At 43.4% G+C, this 19,922-nt stretch overlaps 1 protein-coding gene across 3 annotated transcripts in view; it reads right to left on the minus strand.

Annotated features, from left to right (window-relative positions):
• lrba (LPS responsive beige-like anchor protein) overlaps positions 1–19,922 on the minus strand; it is a 333,604-nt gene that overhangs the window by 219,093 nt on the left and 94,589 nt on the right. For all 3 annotated transcript variants that reach the window (XM_052138116.1, XM_052138115.1, XM_052138114.1), the window contains exons 26-29: positions 17,669–17,790; positions 15,725–15,832; positions 15,295–15,436; positions 12,497–12,842 (exon numbers count right to left, since the gene is read on the minus strand). In XM_052138116.1, coding sequence (XP_051994076.1) covers positions 12,497–12,842; positions 15,295–15,436; positions 15,725–15,832; positions 17,669–17,790 — 718 coding nt within the window. The remainder of the gene's footprint in view (positions 1–12,496; positions 12,843–15,294; positions 15,437–15,724; positions 15,833–17,668; positions 17,791–19,922) is intronic.

The raw sequence follows: 19,922 nt of genomic DNA on the forward strand, positions 1-19,922 counted from the left end.
GGCTATCACACCTGGAGTCGTGAGTTTGAGTCCAGGGTGTGCTGAGTGACTCCAGCTAGGACACCTTAGCAACCAAATTGGCCCGGTTGCTAGGGAGGGTAGAGTCACATGGGGTAACCTCCTCGTGGTCGCTATAATGTGGTTCTTACTCTCGGTGGGGTGTGTGGTGAGGTTGGGGCTGGATTATCCGTCGGATTATTGTACAACAAATGAAGAGGGGTTTCTGGAATCCGTTCGAAAACAACGATTATTTGTGCGATTTCGCTTGGAGACACAAGGGCGCCGAAATTACACACTTTAGCTTTAGTTTTAACACAACATTTCTTCACTATCATGTTTAACAATTTTAATCTCAGCCCTCTTTAAGCTGCGTGTCTAAGCGCTAGTCATTTCTTTGCTAATGCCTTTAGAAAAGGACACAGCAGTGGAAAGCAGACGCTAATGCTGGCACCAGACAAAGGCTATGCACTCTCTGAACTTAATACACAGAGCTGGAGAATCAAGCACTCTGTCAAAAAACCATTAGCTCTTGTTCCATCTTCGGCACCGTAACGATCAGACTGATGATGTCTGATAAATATGCTTTGCGTAATGTGATTTAGCATAAAAATCTGCCCAGCTTACACAACACAAGAAGCCCATTTACCGTGTTAGTGTAATTAGAGCCCCGTTTCCCAGACACAGAATACTCCATAATGGCAGCATCTATCTTCCAACCAATCAATGGCCTTCCAGCTCCTGTCACTCAGAGCTCTAAACTTTGTGATTGATTAAAGCTGGCGGTGTGTTATGGTCTTAGTTCACTAGAAGCTACCGTGTGTCACTGCATTGTCTCATGTCTCATGATGATCTGATAAACTAGCCGTTTAGTGGTCACGTTGAAGGGCTAAGGAAATCTTGAAAATATCAGGTTCATATGTGTAGAGTGTGGTTTATGGGCTTCCAAACACATATCTATAATAATAACAAACATTTTTCATTTTCTGAAGAAAATGTTTTGGTGCTTGCCCATGCAACGGGGCATGTGGGTGTTGTCGCCAAGTGTTTTGAGTGATCTTTCATGTGCTGCTTTGGTTTTATGCAAGGGCGTCCTGGGTGCTTGCTAGGATGTTACTAGGTGGTTGCTAGGATGTTACTAGGTGGATGCTAGGATGTTCTGGGTGGTTGCTAGGATGTTACTAGGTGGTTGCTAGGATGTTACTAGGTGGTTGCTAGGATGTTCTGGGTGGTTGCTAGGATGTTACTAGGTGGTTACTAGGATGTTACTAGGTGGTTGCTAGGATGTTCTGGGTGGTTGCTAGGATGTTACTAGGTGGTTGCTAAGATGTTCTGGGTGGTAGATCACCACTTGATCCCACCGCTCAATTCGCTTTGGGGGAATTTACACTTGGTCATTTTATTCGATATTTCTGATCAGATTTCTATCCGATGGAATAAGCACATTTCATTTACACTTGTAAACACCATATAAATGTGTCTCCGCCAAACAAATCCTAATCCGCTATTCAATTCAAGCGTTTCATGCGAATAAAGAGAGTTCACTTCATTGATTATGCTAATGCAGGGCATCGAATATAAAATATGTGATTTATTATTTGATTCCAAGTGTGTGTGTTTGTGTGTGTTTGTGTGTGACATGGTGGAGGGCGGGGTCGGGTTGTGATTCCGCAAACCCGGCCCCTAATCAGGCTAATTAGCCCTTGAGAGGGATAAAGACTGACCGAAGACGGCAGTGCGACAGAGAGAGAGATTTACGGACAGCTGTCCGACACCTGTGTGTGTGTGTGTGTTTGTCTTTTTGTTTAAAATTCTTATTAAAATATTATTTATATTCTCAAGATGGCTCTCGCCTCCTTTCCATTAATCCCTTTACACTGGTGCCGAAACCTGGGAAGGAGGAGGGATGCGCCGTAGTAGAGTCCTTGCCACTACCATCCACCCCAACAGAGCAGCCGCGGCCTGAGAGCTGGAGGACCGCAATGGGAGGAGGGGTTCCTAACTGACTGCCTGGAGCAGTCAGGGCCACTGCCAGAGGCGGAGGAGACCCCTACCATCCGCTGAAACGTACCGGGGTCTGAGATCACCGACCGTGAGCGGGGAGGGGCTCCTGGCCGACCACCTGGAGCGAGAGGACTGCTGCCAGGGGCGGGGGAGACCCCTCCACTGCCACCAAGGGCCAGAGTACGAAAATTGCCATATCAAAAAGTGATCACACCTCTAATGAACAAGCCACGATATTTATGGTCCTGGCCAAACCCCCCCCCCCATTGGCCCTTCTCAATCATTGCCTCCTATTAATCCCCATCCATTAATTGGCTGTATCACTCTCCTCTCTCCTCTCCATCAATAGCTGATGTTTGGAAAGCGTACTGGCGCACTATGGCCGCCGTTGTGGATGCTGCACACTGGTGGTGGTTGAGGAGATTCCCCCTATACTATGCAAAGGGCTTTGAGTGCCTAGAAAAGCGCTACATAAATGTAAAGAATTATTAATTATTATTATGGTATCAGTCAAGTCTGACGAGTTATGCAGATGTGCATTAAAAAGTTTAAAACTTAGGGTTAGGAATTTTGAAACACCAATAACCCAAAGTACAATCAATAGTACTAAAGATCAAAAGAATCGACATAAGTTTCAAAGAAGTGCATAAAACAGACTGATGTAAAGCAGTGAGGAAAAATATTCAAAAGTAACCCTGGCAACATTTACGTGACCACACAGGTTGATTCGAAAGCTTCAGTTCACATGGCCAATTCCAGAGCTTCCTTCATGATATTACAACTCGCTGCTGCATTCTACGCTCTCTTGAGTATCCATATCAGCTGAAATCCAAGACAGAGCTCTGGCCTTTCACAGTGACCAGTGTTCAGTTTATCAGTGTTGACAGAGGAGGTAATGCTGCGCAGTCACCAACTCCTCTCCAGAACACATCCAGAGAGACGCTACAGACAGAGGAGTCACGCTAGCATTAGATAAGAGGAGTCTTGGACAGGCTGTTTCAAATGCTCAGCTGGAGGCTGTCCAGACACTGAAGCAGGACTCCTCATGGTAAAGCACAGAATAAGACTGCTCTCACACCATTTCTAAACATCTGCCCAATGTCTGCTTAACTTGAAAATACCCAGTCCCATAGGAGTTCAGTGGAATTTCAGGGACTTTAACTCTGTTCCAAAATCCACCGAGCAGCCTCAATCCCTGCTGCCTATATGGGGAGCATCATAACCTTCATTGAGAGCTTTGGAGCACATGGGAGAGCTATGGGCAGCAACTCCACATGGCACGGGACACTCGACTCACAACTTTGAATAACTTTTCAGCATTTCTCTCGTCTCATCCGCCATCTTGGATCTATTGTTTCACTGTGCTCGTGTGATGTATTCTGGTATAGGATTTACCACCTGTAATCCTTACATGTCGGCTAAAACAAGATATCTTAGAAGACAGCATCATGTTTGGTTACTAACATTTTTATTGATTCATAAATGAACACAAACAAAACATATATATAGTGAATCAATCACTTTTAACATTAAACCCCAACTATATCCCCCAAAGAATATGTTGTGATTCTTCCAAGAAAGATTCACGAGATCTTTATCGGATTATCTCATAAATTTGGCCAGAATTGATCGAGGCCTGTTTCCCTCAGCTGATATCCGAGCCAGGACTCTGTGAGCTTGTGCTGTTATGTCAAGCAGACTCGGGAAGAGCTCGTCTAGGAATTGCACCATATCTCTGCCCTCCTCATGCTCAGGAATTCCAACAATTCTGACGTTATTTCTGCGGCTCCGATTCTAAAAATCTTCCAGCTTTTCAAGAATATTTTCCATCCATCCATCCATCCATCCATCCATCTTCAACCGCTTATCCGAAGTCGGGTCGCGGGGGCAGCTGCTCCAGCAGGGGGCCCCAAACTTCCCTATCCCGAGCCACATTAACCAGCTCTGACTGGGGGACCCCGAGGCGTTCCCAGGCCAGTGTGGGGATGTAATCTCTCCACACCTAGTCCTGGGTCTTCCCCGAGGCCTCCTCCCAGCTGGACGTGCCTGAAACACCTCCCTAGGGAGGCGGCCAGGGGGCATCCTTACCAGATGCCCAAACCACCTCAACTGACTCCTTTCGATGCAAAGGAGCAGCGGCTCTACTCCGAGCTCCTCACGGATGACTGAGCTCCTCACCCTATCTCTAAGGGAGAAGCCCGCCACCCTTCTGAGGAAGCCCATTTCGACCGCTTGAACTCGCGACCTAGTTCTTTCGGTCGTGACCCAGCCTTCATGACCATAGGTGAGGGTAGGAACAAAAATTGACCGGTAGATCAAGAGCTTTGCCTTCCAGCTCTCTTTTCGTGACAACGGTGCGATAGAGCGAGTGCAATACCGCCCCCGCTGCCCCGATTCTCCGGCCAACCTCCCGCTCCATTGTCCCCTCAATCGTGAACAAGACCCCGAGGTACTTGAACTCCTTCACAGAATATTTTCCATTAGCGGATAATTGCCTCTCTCTGATGACTCCAGATAATCGATTCATGTTTCAACATCTGCCACTCTTGTAACCAACTCAGAGAATTTTGTTTCCATGGCCCGTTATTGATCGACGTATTACAGCGAGATCCTCCAAGTCGGCGACAACCTTCGTCAGCATCACAAACACGTTGGACAGTTGATGCTGGATTTCTCCGGCCGTGCCATCCATCTCGAGTCCCCGGTCCACAGGCCCTTCAGAGCCATCATCTTGAACACGTCTTTTAATGTCTCCAGAGCCTGAGGATTTTGACTTCTTGGCCATGTTTAGCTCCAAGAGCAAATGTATCACTGGGTGCATCGAATTTCACCAGATTATGGCATGAAAATAATAAAAAATTAGCAAAGTGCATAGAGCTGACTCGCACATGTCTGCTTCTCGCATGGCGTCACCAGGAGACAGCATAATTAAAGGATTAGTTCAGTGAAAAGTTACTTCCTATCTTGTATGGGACACAGAATGAGAAATGTTAATGATTATCCCAGTCCAATAGTAGCCTAAGCAAGACTTCTGAGGACAATAGATTCAGGTGAAAAAACAACCCAAAATCTGAGAAATGTTTTCTGTAACTGTAAGTGGAACCATGAACTCAAAGTATGACATCAGCAATTTCTGTAAAACACTCCCAACAACTATCAAAGTGCATTTCTTTTTGACTCTCAAGTGCATGTTTGGCGCTAGTAGCCGGTATAAGGAGGATGAGTTGGACAGTTGCTTACAGAAGGGGGTGTGGACAGTTGGAGTATCCATCTGCTCAAAGGTGCAGGTTTTAAATTATTCAGCACACCATTAGCAACACTTAGCCTCAACCCACTACCGCTGTCAATTAATCAGAGCTGCCAGGTGTATACCACCGGACCAGAGGCCAATGCTGACCAGTGTCCATGGAGTTTGAATTCCAGCTGCTGAATTATTTAGCAGTCTTAACCAACACTCCCGGATACGACATGTAAACAGCACGTTTCCCGTAATCGCCACTCATCTGAGACTTGGAGCGAGGAAATGTGTGTGAGAAAAAGATCCAACAGTAGATGGACCAGCATTTTGTTGTTTGTGCTAATGTTCAACCAATGGCTAAAAACAACACTTAGAAATTGCAAAGCATGCTGCTTCAAACCATTCTGGTTGGTTGACAGATATATACCATGCTCTTCAATGCAGGCATCATTTTGAAGGTTATATTCGTGTGCCAGAAATATAATGTACACATTAATATGTTTGTGTGTGTAAGGACATTGTGCATGAACAAAAACAGAAAAACTAAATGTTTCCATATTCAAAGATGCTAGGGTGATCTGGGTGCTTTCCAAAGTGTTGTGCGGTTGCTAGGGTGTTGTGGCGTAAATGGGCACTAAGTCACAATTTACGCCCTACTAAATAGTTGAGCATTGCACCATTAAACTTAGGTAGGACGTAAACCTACGGATAAACTAAATATTTACGTAAGCCTCCGACCAGGAGTAATGGATGAAATATAAAGCAGACTGATATTTGATGACGTCAATGAGCTCATGCTTTGCGTGACAGGCGTCAATCATTTCGAAATACATTATGATGTTGACATTTACATTCGTTTACATTTACGAGAGAGAAATCATTATGTCAAAAAAACGTACTTCTTCAGCATGAAACGGATTGCCCGATATGCCGCCTGGTGTCAAGTTTCAACACACGAAATAGATATTTAAATGAATAAATGTCTATTTTTCAAGCCTGTTGCATACATAATTGTTTATTTATTGTCCTTTATTCATTTTAGATACAGTTTTTAAATATCTCTATTTACATAGGCTAAATATACCATTAATTACATTTAATGGGGATATAATTTTGTGGAGCGGAGGGGGGCGGGGCCAGGTCGGAATATCGCGCGCCCGGTCCCCAATCGGCCTGATGAGGCGCGCGAGGGATAAAGGTGGCCGGTGACGATGGTTCGAGAGAGAGAGAATTACGGGCATGTCCGTCATGTGTGTGTGTTTGTTTATGCTTTTGGTTTAAGTTTTCATTAAAATTATGATTTATGTTGTTCTCGCCTCCTCCTTGCCCATCTTTAACTGTGTTACTTTGGTGCCGAAACCCGGGAAGGAGGAGGGATGCCCGTTGCAGAGTCCTCAACACTGCCATCCACCCAGGGGAGCGCAGCTGCCATCTGCCGGGTGACGGAGTAGCCCGACCGCCCGGATGCGGGCAAGTGGGGACTGGATACCCCGACCACCTGGAGCGAGGGAGCCACTGCCGGGGGCAGAGGAGTGCCCTGCCGTCCCCAGAGACGCGGAGGGGTCGAGGGAGACCGCCGTCCACGAGGGGAGGAGGGAAGAAACTCTCCGACCGCCCGGAGCGGTAGGGTCGCTGCCAGGGGAGGAGGAGTGTCCCCATTTGCTGCCAGGTAAAACGTCATATTAAGCGACTATGCATTACTTTACGGAGAGTTTACGACCTACTAGTGAAGTCTTGCCTTAGGAACAGGTGGTGCAACCGAATTAAGCACTGACATAGTTACAAACAAACTAGTAGTTACTAAGACCTTAGTGTGAACTTTACGTCCTAATTTACGTGAGAATTACGCACAGCTGGTGCAACTCATCCCAGATGATCTAATCAATCATGTAAAGTGGATTACAGTTTTTCAATTACACAAAACAAGGAACCTGCAAGACATCACCAAATGTAGCCTACTTCAAACCAGTTAAATAAAGACGTTTTACATTCTGATGGCCGACTTCCTTTTATTTCAAAAAAGCATAAAGACTCTACAATTTAAAATGTATTTGATGAGTGGGATACTTTTATATACACACAGTGCATCTACTTGATTCAAACCTGTGAAAAGACAAAACTAAGGAATGCAAATAAGTCTCAAACTCACTGAAAACACAACAATATCGTTTAACATGCAAAAAGAAAAAATATCAACATGCATGTGACCTAAATAGATACTGTATAATGGAGATGTGGCAGGGCGGAGGGCGGGGCCGGGTCATTATCCTACACACCCGGTCCCGTATTAGGCTAACTATGCCTCCATGAGGGTTAAAGGTCGACTGCAGGGGATCGTGCGGGAGAGAGAGATCGTTAACGGACATAATTAGCCTAATACCGGACCGGGTGTGTAGGATAACGACCCGGCCCCGCCCTCCGCCCTGCCACAGGAGTGTTTACTCAGATCCAGTATGAGCCAATGAAAACCCACATGGCGAGTAGCATGTGCCTGAAAAAGCCATAATCTATCGGCTTTATTACATCGGCTAAATTGTCTTATTGGACCGATTTATCGGCCAATACCAATATGGCCGCCGATTCATTGAGCATCCCTAATATATAACAAACACCAAAGAATCACTTGCTCGTGCATCTCTGTGAGATTCAAGCCCTCTTTGCAGCCATATTTATTTTGTTCGTGTGTAAACCAAATTTCGTTCAACAAATCATTGTGAGACACCATTCACCAGTCTCTGGATCCTATCAGCAAATATTTGCAGATTTCATGTCAAAACAAGAGTGGGGTAAGAAAGACATATGGTGAAATCAGGGTGTTGGTGACAGTAAATAAATGTAACGTCTTGTTTGACCCTTGACCCCGTGTCTGTTTTATCTGAAAGACACTATTTTGTTCCATATATAATGCTTGTTAATCCCCCAGGATTCAAACAGTCTGGGTGCTCCGACATACGCACTAGCTGGCACAGAGCAAAACTTCAGGAGATGCTGTAGACATGGTGTGAATGGATTTAAACGCAGCAACACTTTAGCAGAGGGAACAGTGGGAGTATTCATGCCTGTGGGCATGAAATATTTGGTTGGCATTTCAGATGATCCAACTCATTCATACACGTGGTGGAGGAGTGTAGCGGAAAGCACATTAGTCAAATCCTCAAAATACATAATAGGTCCAACTTTACTCTATGGGAGTTGCGAGAAAGAGAACGAGAGACATTAAGAAGTGCTGGAGAGAGAGAGGGGAAAGAAAGAGGCGGGTGGAGAGAGGACAATTCTACAAAAATACAGTGTTCCATCAAACCCATGCGGAAGACTTCAGCCAAACATTGCCCCAAGTTCATATTTTCACATTCAAATGAGATTTGTGGTAAGCAGTTGTAACAAATCTTTGGCAAATAAGTGCATTTTAAAGTTGGAGCTGTTTTTCCACTTTAACTTGGATTAAACGTTTTTTTTTTTTTATTTCCCCCATTCACATTAACACAATCTGAATAACTGAACATAACTACAGCGAAAAGTTTGACAGCTGAGTCAAACTTTGGATCATCCCTTGTCACCACTTGCTCTTGCTGTAAGGGTTTGCCAGCAGTGGCAGATTTTTGTGCAAAGTTTGCCACAAAATTGTTTGCCAATAGTATCAAACTGTCCATTGTGGACATTTTGAAGGTTATATTCGTGTGCCAGAAATATAATGTACACATTAATATGTTAGTGTGTGTAAGGACATTGTGCAAACTAAATGTTTCCATATTCAAAGAGGCTAGGGTGATCTGGGTGGTTTCCAAAGTGTTGTGCGGTTGCTAGGGTGTTCTGGGCGATTAAGGTTTTTAAGTATTTTCTTGGTGGTTGCTCGTAGGTTATTGCTCACTTGCCCAAGTCAAAACAGCCCACCCCCTCAAGTCTCTAAAATATTCTGGTCCTTAGATATGGCTCAAGTCCCTCCTTCAATGCAAATCCAAGTGATTTATTCAGCCATTTTTTTTTTGTCTTAAAAAATGTCCTGTCACTTAGATATGTACTGGCACACCTCTCCTCAAAAAACTGCATGATTGTATCATACACTCTGAGTTGCATGGCAATGTATAATACTTACTGTAGCTAAGGAGTTTGTTCAAATCTCTAATCCTACAGTACGTATGAGCAGTAGCAATGTTAGCCATGCCTTAGCAAGCACCAATAATATAGGGATGCACCAATATGGACATTTTGGCCATTAGCGTCAACCAAAACTTCAGCGTATTTAGAGACGGCTAACCGATATATCTGAATATAAATCTACGTTTTGTGTGTCTGATTACGAAAACGAAAGGCTCACCTTATAAAGTCACATTCGGAGCACTACTGGGGCCAGTTGCACCCGTATGTTACAACTTAGCCTAGTTGTGGCGTAAATGGGCACTAAGTCACAATTTACGCCCTACTAAATAGTTGAGCATTGCACCATTAAACTTGAGTCAAACTTTGGATCATCCCTTGTCACCACTTGCTCTTGCTGTAAGGGTTTGCCAGCAGTGGAAGATTTTTGTGCAAAGTTTGCCACAAAATTGTTTGCCAAAAGTATCAAACTGTCCATTGTGGCCAAAGGTTTTCTGCAGGTTCCCCACCACCAGTGATGAGTTTTAAACCTATCTGCAGCAAACCGTTTTGTTTGCAACAAACTGACTGCAAGTTACCCACAAATAAATAGTTTATGCATGAGAAGGAAATGCGTGTTGAAGAGGGGGGCATGTGTAACTGGACATGGAGAACACCAGACTTGGAACAGAAGTCATCCAGATTACTCGGGACTAGTGTTATCAAAAATACCGGTACCCCGGTACCAAGTCGGTACTCAAACCAATAATTATATACGATACCAGAATTTCTCTACCCGGTACCCACGCAGAGGCGGGAACTTTCAAACGTTCACAACAAGCAAAAGATGACAACAAGCAAAGCTGCTGCGGAGCCTCGACTGAATCATGTCGAAATGAAAAGTGGAAAAGCAGGTTTGGAAATTATTTGCATTTGAGGCTGATGAAAAGGGAAACATCACAGATCAGCAAAAGCCTGTTTGTAAACGCAGCTTTCGCAATTTTCTGACGAAAGGAGGGAACACAGCAAACTTAATAAAGCACATGAAAGACAAACAACCGGATTTATTCAAGCAACTAAAGCATATTATCATTTGCATTAGGGCTGAAACGTTTAGTCGACATTATCGGCATCGTCGAAAATACTAAATTGATGAGAAAAATGTTCGTTGTCGAATAGCCGTTTGATCTCATTTAACGTAACGATATCGCGTGAGAGCAGGAGTTCACGCCTGACGGAGGAAGAATTACACAGATCAGTCCAGATACACTCGAAACTTTCACCGTTTATTTGATGTAGATCCCAAAGTATTAGGGAATGATTAAAGTACATTCAGAAGCATGTACCGTTGTGGAATAAGCGGAGGCGGAGCTCTTTAAAGGAAACATCCCAGCGTAACATCTTAAATGCAGTAAAATTGCTTTATTACAGTTAAAATAATACAGAAGCAGCTCATGTTAATAACTATAAACTCAAAAACGGGCATTTCTCGGTGCGGTCTAAGGGGGAGAGATTGAAACTGAACCCGGCTGAGAGAGACTCTGCCTCGGGACGCTCATCCCTCGAGCACGCACGCTTAACGCAGCTCGATTAGAACGCGATGGCTCGCGACTTATTTAATCATAATATATATGTCACTGTGCATTTCTTATCATGAAGAAATTTGGCAATATGCAGCCTTATTAAAAAGAGAGCACTTCTTTGCACATTAGTTTGGAAATAGTTTATTATTCATTCTATTGTGTGTTTGTTTATTTAGGTTTTGTTTTTTAGTACTTGGTAAAAACTTAAATTAAAAGTTGCAAAAGTTGAAGCAAATCTTATTTAAGTGTTCAAAAATACTTTAAGCATACATGGTTCAGTTTTGTTATAATTAAAAAATTATATATTTAAATTAAAGTGTTGCTGAATGGCATATTTCTGTTCTTAGTTCTGCTGCTGATGTTTTGTAGACTTTGTTAATAAAAGAGTTGTTTAGTAACATGTTTTTGTGTTTTGCTTTTTTACTACTGAAATTTTGGTACCGTGACAACACTACTCGGGACCTCTCTACGCTATAGGAGAGGCGAATTTCTCTTGGCCCGTCATAACTGGAACAATTACACTCTCCTAGATGCACAAACTCCACTAATTCTGGAAAGTGTGAAATAGAGAAAAGGGGGGCCTCAGGAGGGGTGGACAGATGGTGAAACGTTCAAGGGGCCACAATGCAACAACTGCTTAGTAATACTCGTTAGTACAATCAACTCCAGACTGAACGCAGATAGTTTGGTGCTGGTGTGGAGTATGCTGAAGATGAAATTAAGCGGCACGTGGGCAACCAAAGTATTTTAGGCTGCCTGAAGCCCTGACGGAGGGACCAAGTCCTCACCTGAACAAGAGCAACAGCGAAAGTGCTCTCGGAATATTTCGTTTTTAACTTCAGAGAGGTGACTTCAGAGGAGAGCTGGTGAGCTTGGCAGGAGCCAGAGTAATCCCTGTCCTGATACCAGCAGCGTCCTGATACCTGACAGAGCATTCCTCAGATTAAAAAAAACACAAGGCCAGATCAGAGGAATGTCTCACAGATGCCCGGAGGGTGAAAGAAGGGGAGGAGGAGGAGAGAGAGAGAGAGAGAGAGAGAGAGAGAGAGAGAGAGAGAGAGAGAGAGAGACAGAGGAGGTAAACTGAGCGAAGATGGCATGACATACTGCCTTTCTATTTCCATTTTTAATTTCTCTCTCTCATCTTCTTTTTGTAATAATGCCTCTCTGGTTATGTCAGACTGGTGCACACACAATGTATCAAATTAAAACCAGACATTGAAGATGTTCGCCCCCCTCCCTCCCCACCAAAAAACAGCAAACACAAAAGCTTACAAATACAGGCACAAATACACTGGAGAAAGACCAGACAAAGAGGATTTTGTACGAGCGCACACATGTCTCCTGAAGGCTTTTTTGATTGGCTCTGCTTTGTAAGGCTGTTTGTTTGTGTGGAGCACAGCACACTACCACAGCAAGGCAGATGCTCAAGAAGTAGACCAAAAAACACACACAGACCGGTGACGCAGTGCCATTGCACACGCAGAGAAAACACAAAATGTGTGCCATAGAGGTAGAAGCTGTTGTGCGTCGATCAAAGTGTGCACAGATCAGTGTGCTCTAATTGTCCAGTCATCATCGATTTTGATTGGTCACTCACCTGTCAAAGGAATGGAACTGGACGGACGGATCACGGGAGGCATCGCCCACCGCACCTAAAAAGGCTGCCGGTAAAAGGCTGGGGTCCACCATGATGTCATCAGACGGTGCACTAACGAGGCTTCTCAAAATATCCCTGACATTGACGTTTTTCCCTTTGCCGTCTTTATCGGAGACCTCTTGACCTCTCCTGACTTCAGAGGACAGAGTGGACAGGGCTTCAGATACAGCGTCTGGCCCGGTCCGTATGTCAGCATCACTAGGGATGATGGAGGACTTCTCATCTTCCATGATAGAGTCTCGTCGGCGGGATGACAAACTGTTCTCGAGATCAGACTGAACACTTTCTGCAAGTCACAAAAAACACAGAAACACTCACTGTTAGTTAAGACTGGATGCATACTAGAGGTCGACCGATAGTGGATTTCGCCGATAACTATGGTGGTGGTAACTACAACCCTCTTTTCCACCATCGGGCCAAACCGTTCTATTCTGTGCCAATCCGGGCCAGCTGATGTTTTTTTCCACTGTGGTGCTGAAAACAGACTTCAAATGTACACAAGAAATACGTCAGTCGTTGCCTTGGTAACGCACAAGTTTAAGGACTGTGCGAGAAGTGTGTTTACTTTGCCCATATTAACCCTACCCACTTGGCCAGCTTGTAAAATATTATCAATATCCGATTATGTCGTCTAATCACCGCTTGACCAGCAAGTAACCATGGCAACTGACCAATCATGAGTGGTGAAATCACTACAGGTATTCCACCAGCACAGTTGAACACGGTTGTCCAACCGTGTTAAGAAATCCGGGCCAGTTTCTAATGGTACCATGCCGAATCATACCCAGGTGGAAAAGCTACTTCACCCATTCCTCACCGTGCTCAGAAACATTCAGCCCGAAGGTGGAAAAGAGACTTAAGGTACGTTTTTTTAAATCGATTGAAAGAAACCGCCCTCAACATTGCGAGTAAAAACATGTCTTTTTATTAGCCACTGGCTAGTAAATGTTCACATATAATACACAGTTCCTATAATACATCTATAATACACAAAATAGTTACACTCAGGACAAAAATTGTCCCCATTGAAACCCATTAAAACTGCAATATTTGATCCCAGTGCCATTAAAGCATAAAATCATGAATTCTACGATATTATGTCTTGACAAGTTTAGCCTATGGAGCAAATACAAGCTTTTCCCCTATTCTCTGTATTATAGAGACCTGCAGGACAACTGAATAAATGATGCAGCTAAAGGTGTATGTGAGTGTGTGTGTGTGTGTGTGTGTGTGTGTGTGTGTGTGTGTGTGTGTGTGTGTGTGTGTGTGTGTGTGTGTGTGAGTGTGTGTGTGTGTGTGTGTGTGTGTGTGTGTGTGTGTGAGTGTGTGTGTGTGTGTGTGTGTGTGTGTGTGTGTGTGTGTGAGTGTGAGTGTGTGTGTGTGTGTGTGTGTGTGTGTGTGTGTGTGTGTGTGTGTGTGTGTGTGTGTGTGTGTGTTGGTATTGATGTCAGAGTGTGTTTTGAATGTGTGTATTGAGAAATGTGTGTGTGTGTGTTGGTATGGATGTCAGTGTGTGTTTTGTATGTGTGTATTGAGAAATGTGTGTGTGTGTGTGTGTGTGTGTGTGTGTGTGTGTGAGCGTGTATTTATCACTTTGTGGGGACCAAATGTCCCCATAAGGATAGTAAAACCCGAAATTTTTGACCTTGTGGGGACATTTTGTCAGTCCCCATGAGGGAAAACAGCTTATAAATCATACTAAATTATGTTTTTTGAAAAGGTAAAAATGCAGAAAGTTTTCTGTGAGGGTTAGGTTTAGGGGTAGGGTTAGGTTTAGGGGATAGAATATAAAGTTTGTACAGTATAAAAACCATTATGTCTATGGAAAGTCCCCATAAAACATGGAAACACAACATGTGTGTGTGTGTGTGTGTGTGAGAGAGTGAGAGTGTGTGTGTGTGTGTGTGAGTGTGTATTTATCACTTTGTGGGGACCAAATGTCCCCATAAGGATAGTAAAACCCGAAATTTTTGACCTTGTGGGGACATTTTGTCAGTCCCCATGAGGAAAACAGCTTATAAATCATACTAAATTATGTTTTTTGAAAAGGTAAAAATGCAGAAAGTTTTCTGTGAGGGTTAGGTTTAGGGGTAGGGTTAGGTTTAGGGGATAGAATATAAAGTTTGTACAGTATAAAAACCATTATGTCTATGGAAAGTCCCCATAAAACATGGAAACACAACATGTGTGTGTGTGTGTGTGTGTGTGTGTGTGTGTGTGTTGGTATGGATGTCAGAATGTGTTTGTATGTGTGTATTGAGAAGTGTGTGTGTGTGTGTGTGTGTGTGTGTGTTGGTATGGATGTCAGAATGTGTTTGTATGTGTGTATTGAGAGTGTGTGTGTGTGTGTGAAAACACACACACACACACACACACACACACACACACACATATATAGTATATAAATATGAGCAGGTCTAACACTTTTAGTCTAACACTGCCGACCCGACGGGTCAATTATAACCCGTAATTAACGGCATTAACAGGATTTTCAGAAAGATAATTAAATAGTTAATATCTATGAACAAACAATTTATTGAATAAGGCTGAGATTCGCCGGACACAGAGTATCAAAATACAGGTTTGCTGAAAAATTATAGTTCCAAAAAGCAACTATCTGCACTGATTAATAGATAAAACCAATATATCGTTTAGCTCTAATACACACACGTGAAGCTGGCCTTTACAGAGGGTTCTTTGGGATAGTTTGGTTTTGCACTGTGGGTTTAGGTGTTTACCTGTGCTCCTGGTTGACTGTGTGCGCTGGACGTGTTTTTTGTCATTGTGTGGCTCCAGGATGTCCCGATATTTGGACACCATTAGCACGGAAATGAAGTAGACCACTGCTAAGGCCAGGAACTGAGCCTGTTTACTATCCTCCTTTAACACAGACACAAAACAAACAACACGATTTACAAAAGCTGCTTCCAACCTGTTTCAAACAAATCACAACTAGACAATACACGTATAGTATTTCATGGCAAGTCAATATTTGCTTTATTATTATTACTATCACTGGCATCGGTCGATATTTTAGGGGTTTAGTGTGCTTTAGTGCGGGGGTTGAGAAGTGAAAGTCTAGATTTGTGATGTCGGCCATTGTATCAGTTATCAGCCATTACATACACATAATGAAAACCTTGTCATCAGTACATCAGTGCTACTCACTATGTCTCTGAACACCACGGCACGGAGACGATTGATGTCCATGTCCTGAAGCAGCCGGTCTAAATCTCTGATAGGAGACATCCCTCCCGTCACAATATCCACAGGACTCTGTGACGCACAGCAAACAAACACGGTTCACACAGTCAGCTCTATGGAGAAACTCTTAATTAAAGCAACAGTCCATATCTGCGGGATTTTGGGAAGTCTTTTGTTCGCTGTTCCACATTTAAACAGCGCTGAGGATCAGAGATGTAAACACAACAGTTTTGCAAAAACTCTGAATAATAGATGAACTGTGAGTCTGGGTTACACAACACAGTCAGGGAAAAAATGTTTATACGGGAACTGTTAGAATCAGATTTAGCGCTATTGACCTCAAGACGTATCATAATTTACTAGAGAGAGAGAGAGAGAGAGAGAGAGAGAGAGAGAGACACACACAGAGATAATGAAAGAGAGAGAGACACACACACTCACACACACACAACACACAAACAGACACACACACACAACACACAAACAGACATACACACAAACAGACATACACACACAAACAGACACACACACACACACACACACAACCAGACACACACACACACAACACACAAACAGACATACACACACACAAACAGACACACACACACACACAACACACAAACAGACATACACACAAACAGACATACACACACAAACAGACACACACACACACACACACAACACACAAACAGACATACACACAAACAGACCCACACACACACACACACACACACACACACAAACAGACACACACAAACACACACACACACAAACAGACACACACACACACACACACACAAACAGACATACACACAAACAGACCCACACACACACACACACACACACACACACACAAACACACGCACACACACACACGCACACACAAACACACGCACACACAACAACAACACACAAACAGACCCACACACACAAACACACGCACACACAAACATGCACACACAAACACACACACAGACACACACACACACACACACAACACACAAACAGACATACACACAAACAGACCCACACACACAAACAGACCCACACACACACACACACACAAACAGACACACACACACACACAACACACAAACAGACATACATACACACACAACACACAAACAGACATACACACAAACAGACCCACACACACACACACACACAAACAAACAGACACACACAAACACACGCACACACAAACAGACACACACACACACACACAACACACAAACAGACATACACACAAACAGACCCACACACACACACACACAAACACACGCACACACAAACACGCACACACAAACACGCACACACAAACACGCGCACACAAACAGCACACACACACACACACACACAAACACACGCACACAAACAGACACACACACACAAACAAACAGACACACACAAACAAACAAACAGACACACATGCATACACACACACACACGCACACCACTGAAAGTATATACACTTTATATTGGGTTTTTTATCCACACTTCCACAATATATAATTTGTTCTACTTATTTTTCATGCTCATATAAATGCTTTGACAATACAATGTACAATTTGTCATGCCAATAAAGCTCAACTGAATTTGAGAGAGTGACAGAGACACACACACACACACACACACACACACACACACACACACACACACACACACACACCTGGCATCTTATTTTAACTCTATCTTTATTGCTATTAAGTTTCCATTTTATTATAATTATTTGTCTTGTCATTATCTGTTTTGTGTATTAATGCTTTGGCAATATTGTATGTAAACACAATCATGCCAATAAAGTATTTTAAATTGAAATTGAATTGAGAGAGCGACACACAAAGAGAGAGAGAGAGAGAGAGAGAGAGAGAGAGAGAGAGAGTATCCCTGGCATGACGTTGAACTTGCCTGTGCTGGTATAGACTTGGTGGCTCCCAGAAGGCTTTGCTGTCCATGGCTGCTCTCCGCACCAGACGTACCTAAAGTGCGGTGCTGACATTCCAGACAGTTTCTCACAGCCATCGCACACACTGAGGGGAAATGAGAGAGAGAGAGAGCAATTGAGAAGTAAAATGACAGGCAAAGACAATGCCAGATGCAAGAGTAAATATAAAGAAAAGAGAAACAGGAAGCACGATGTGGAGAGGCACGTATGAGAAAGATACAGCAAGCAAAGAAAAAACGAAAAACATATGATTCATGCATCAGAGATGGTAAATGTTTGGATTTGGGGAGGTGGTTAAATCCGATTTTTGATCAGGCAGGGGGGTTGACGATATTTTTTAAGGTGATTATCAAGCAAATATTTTGTATTTATTTTATTTATTTCAAGCTCCATTACACTTCCTTGTGCTTGACATGTGCACAGAGCACTAGGATAAGCAATCGAGCTTGAAATCATCATCGCCATGGAGACATACAGTATATTGAGAAAAAGGAGCTAAATTTGGGTCTTTTCTCACCCAAAACCAATTGGATCATGCCAGAAGACATGGATTTAAACACTGCATCTTTTGGATTACTATTATGCTGACTTTATGAGTATTTTTGGAGATTGAAAATATTGGTCACCATTCACTTACATTGTGTGGACCTACAAATCTGAAATATTCATCTAAAAAGAGTGAATGTTTTGGTGAACCTTTAACACTTTGGGATAGAGGTTTAATCTATATGAGCTATAGTAGTAATATTTGCCTCAGCAAGCACAATTAACAATAAAGTGCACACACACACACACACACACATATTGAAATTGGTGCTCGATAACGCAAGGTTGTCTTTCTCCAAGATATAACAGTCGTACAATGTTGAAAAGGGAAAAAACCTTAAACTGTTTAAGGTTAGCATAACAGAGCATGTTCCTGTAATCCCCCCCCCAACAGGTAAGAAATGTGGCATGAATCATTCTGTTGAATAACTGTAGGCGGGTTCCCACTATGGCACAGAACAAATCCACTCTTACTGCTTTTAATGTGATGTACTGCATGCTATTTATAAGAGTAATATGGTGCATGTGAGTGAGTGTGCGAGTGCAATATGGTGCATGTATGTGTGTGTGTGTGCGTGTACGTGCATGTACATGTGCGTGTGCATGTGTACATATGTGAGTGCAATATGGTGCATGTGTGTGTGCGTGAGTGTGTGTGAGAGTATGTGCAATATGGTGCATGTCTGTGTGTGTGTGTGTGCGCGTGTGTATATGTTTGCATATGCAAGTGCAATATGGTGCATGTGTGTGTGCGTGTGTGAGTGTATATGTGCGTGTGATTGTGCAATATGGTGCATGTGCGTGCGTGCGTGCGAGAGTGTGTGTGTGTATGTGTGCGTGCAATATGGTGTGTGTGTGTGTGTGTGTGTGTGTATGTGTGCGTGCAATATGGTGCATGCATGTGTGTGCGTGTATGTGTGTGTGCGTGAGTGTATATGTGCGTGTGATTGTGCAATATGGTGCGTGTGCGTGCGTGCGTGCGAGTGTGAGTGTGTGTATGTGTGCGTGCAATATGGTGCGTGTGTGTGTGTGCGAGTGTATGTGCGCGTGCAATATGGTGCATGCATGTGTGTGTGTGTATGTGTGTGTGTGCGCAATATGGTGTGTGTGTGTGTATGTGTATGTGCAATATGGTGCATGCATGTGTGTGCGTGTGTGTGTGTGCGTGAGTGTATATGTGCATGTGTGTGCAAGTGCAATATGGTGCAGCAATATGGTGTATATGTGTGTGTGTGCGCAATATGATGCGTGTGTGTGTGTGTGTGTGTGTGCGTGAGTGTATATGTGCGTGTGTGTGCAAGTGCAATATGGTGCATGTGTGTGTGCAAGTGCAATATGGTGCGTGTGTGTGTGTGTGTGTGCGCGTGTGTATGTTTGCATGTGCGAGTGCAATATGGTGCGTGTGTGTGTGTGTGTATGTGTGCAATATGGTGCATGTGCATGTGTGAGTGTGCATGTGAGAAAGAAAATTAGTGCATTCTCCCAAAGACGCACATAGAGTTTTTAATGTAATGCACATTATTTCAGCACAACAGTGTGTGTGTGTGTGTGTATGTGTGTGTGTGTGTGTGAATGCGAGCATTTGAGTGTATGGCTCAACCCTCTATCCCCCTATACCTTGACAACTGACAAATGTTCTCTAAAAACTCTAAAACACTTAGAATACAGGTA

The sequence above is a fragment of the Xyrauchen texanus genome, chromosome 11 (genome assembly GCF_025860055.1).
Source record: "Xyrauchen texanus isolate HMW12.3.18 chromosome 11, RBS_HiC_50CHRs, whole genome shotgun sequence".
Taxonomy (NCBI): domain Eukaryota; kingdom Metazoa; phylum Chordata; class Actinopteri; order Cypriniformes; family Catostomidae; genus Xyrauchen; species Xyrauchen texanus.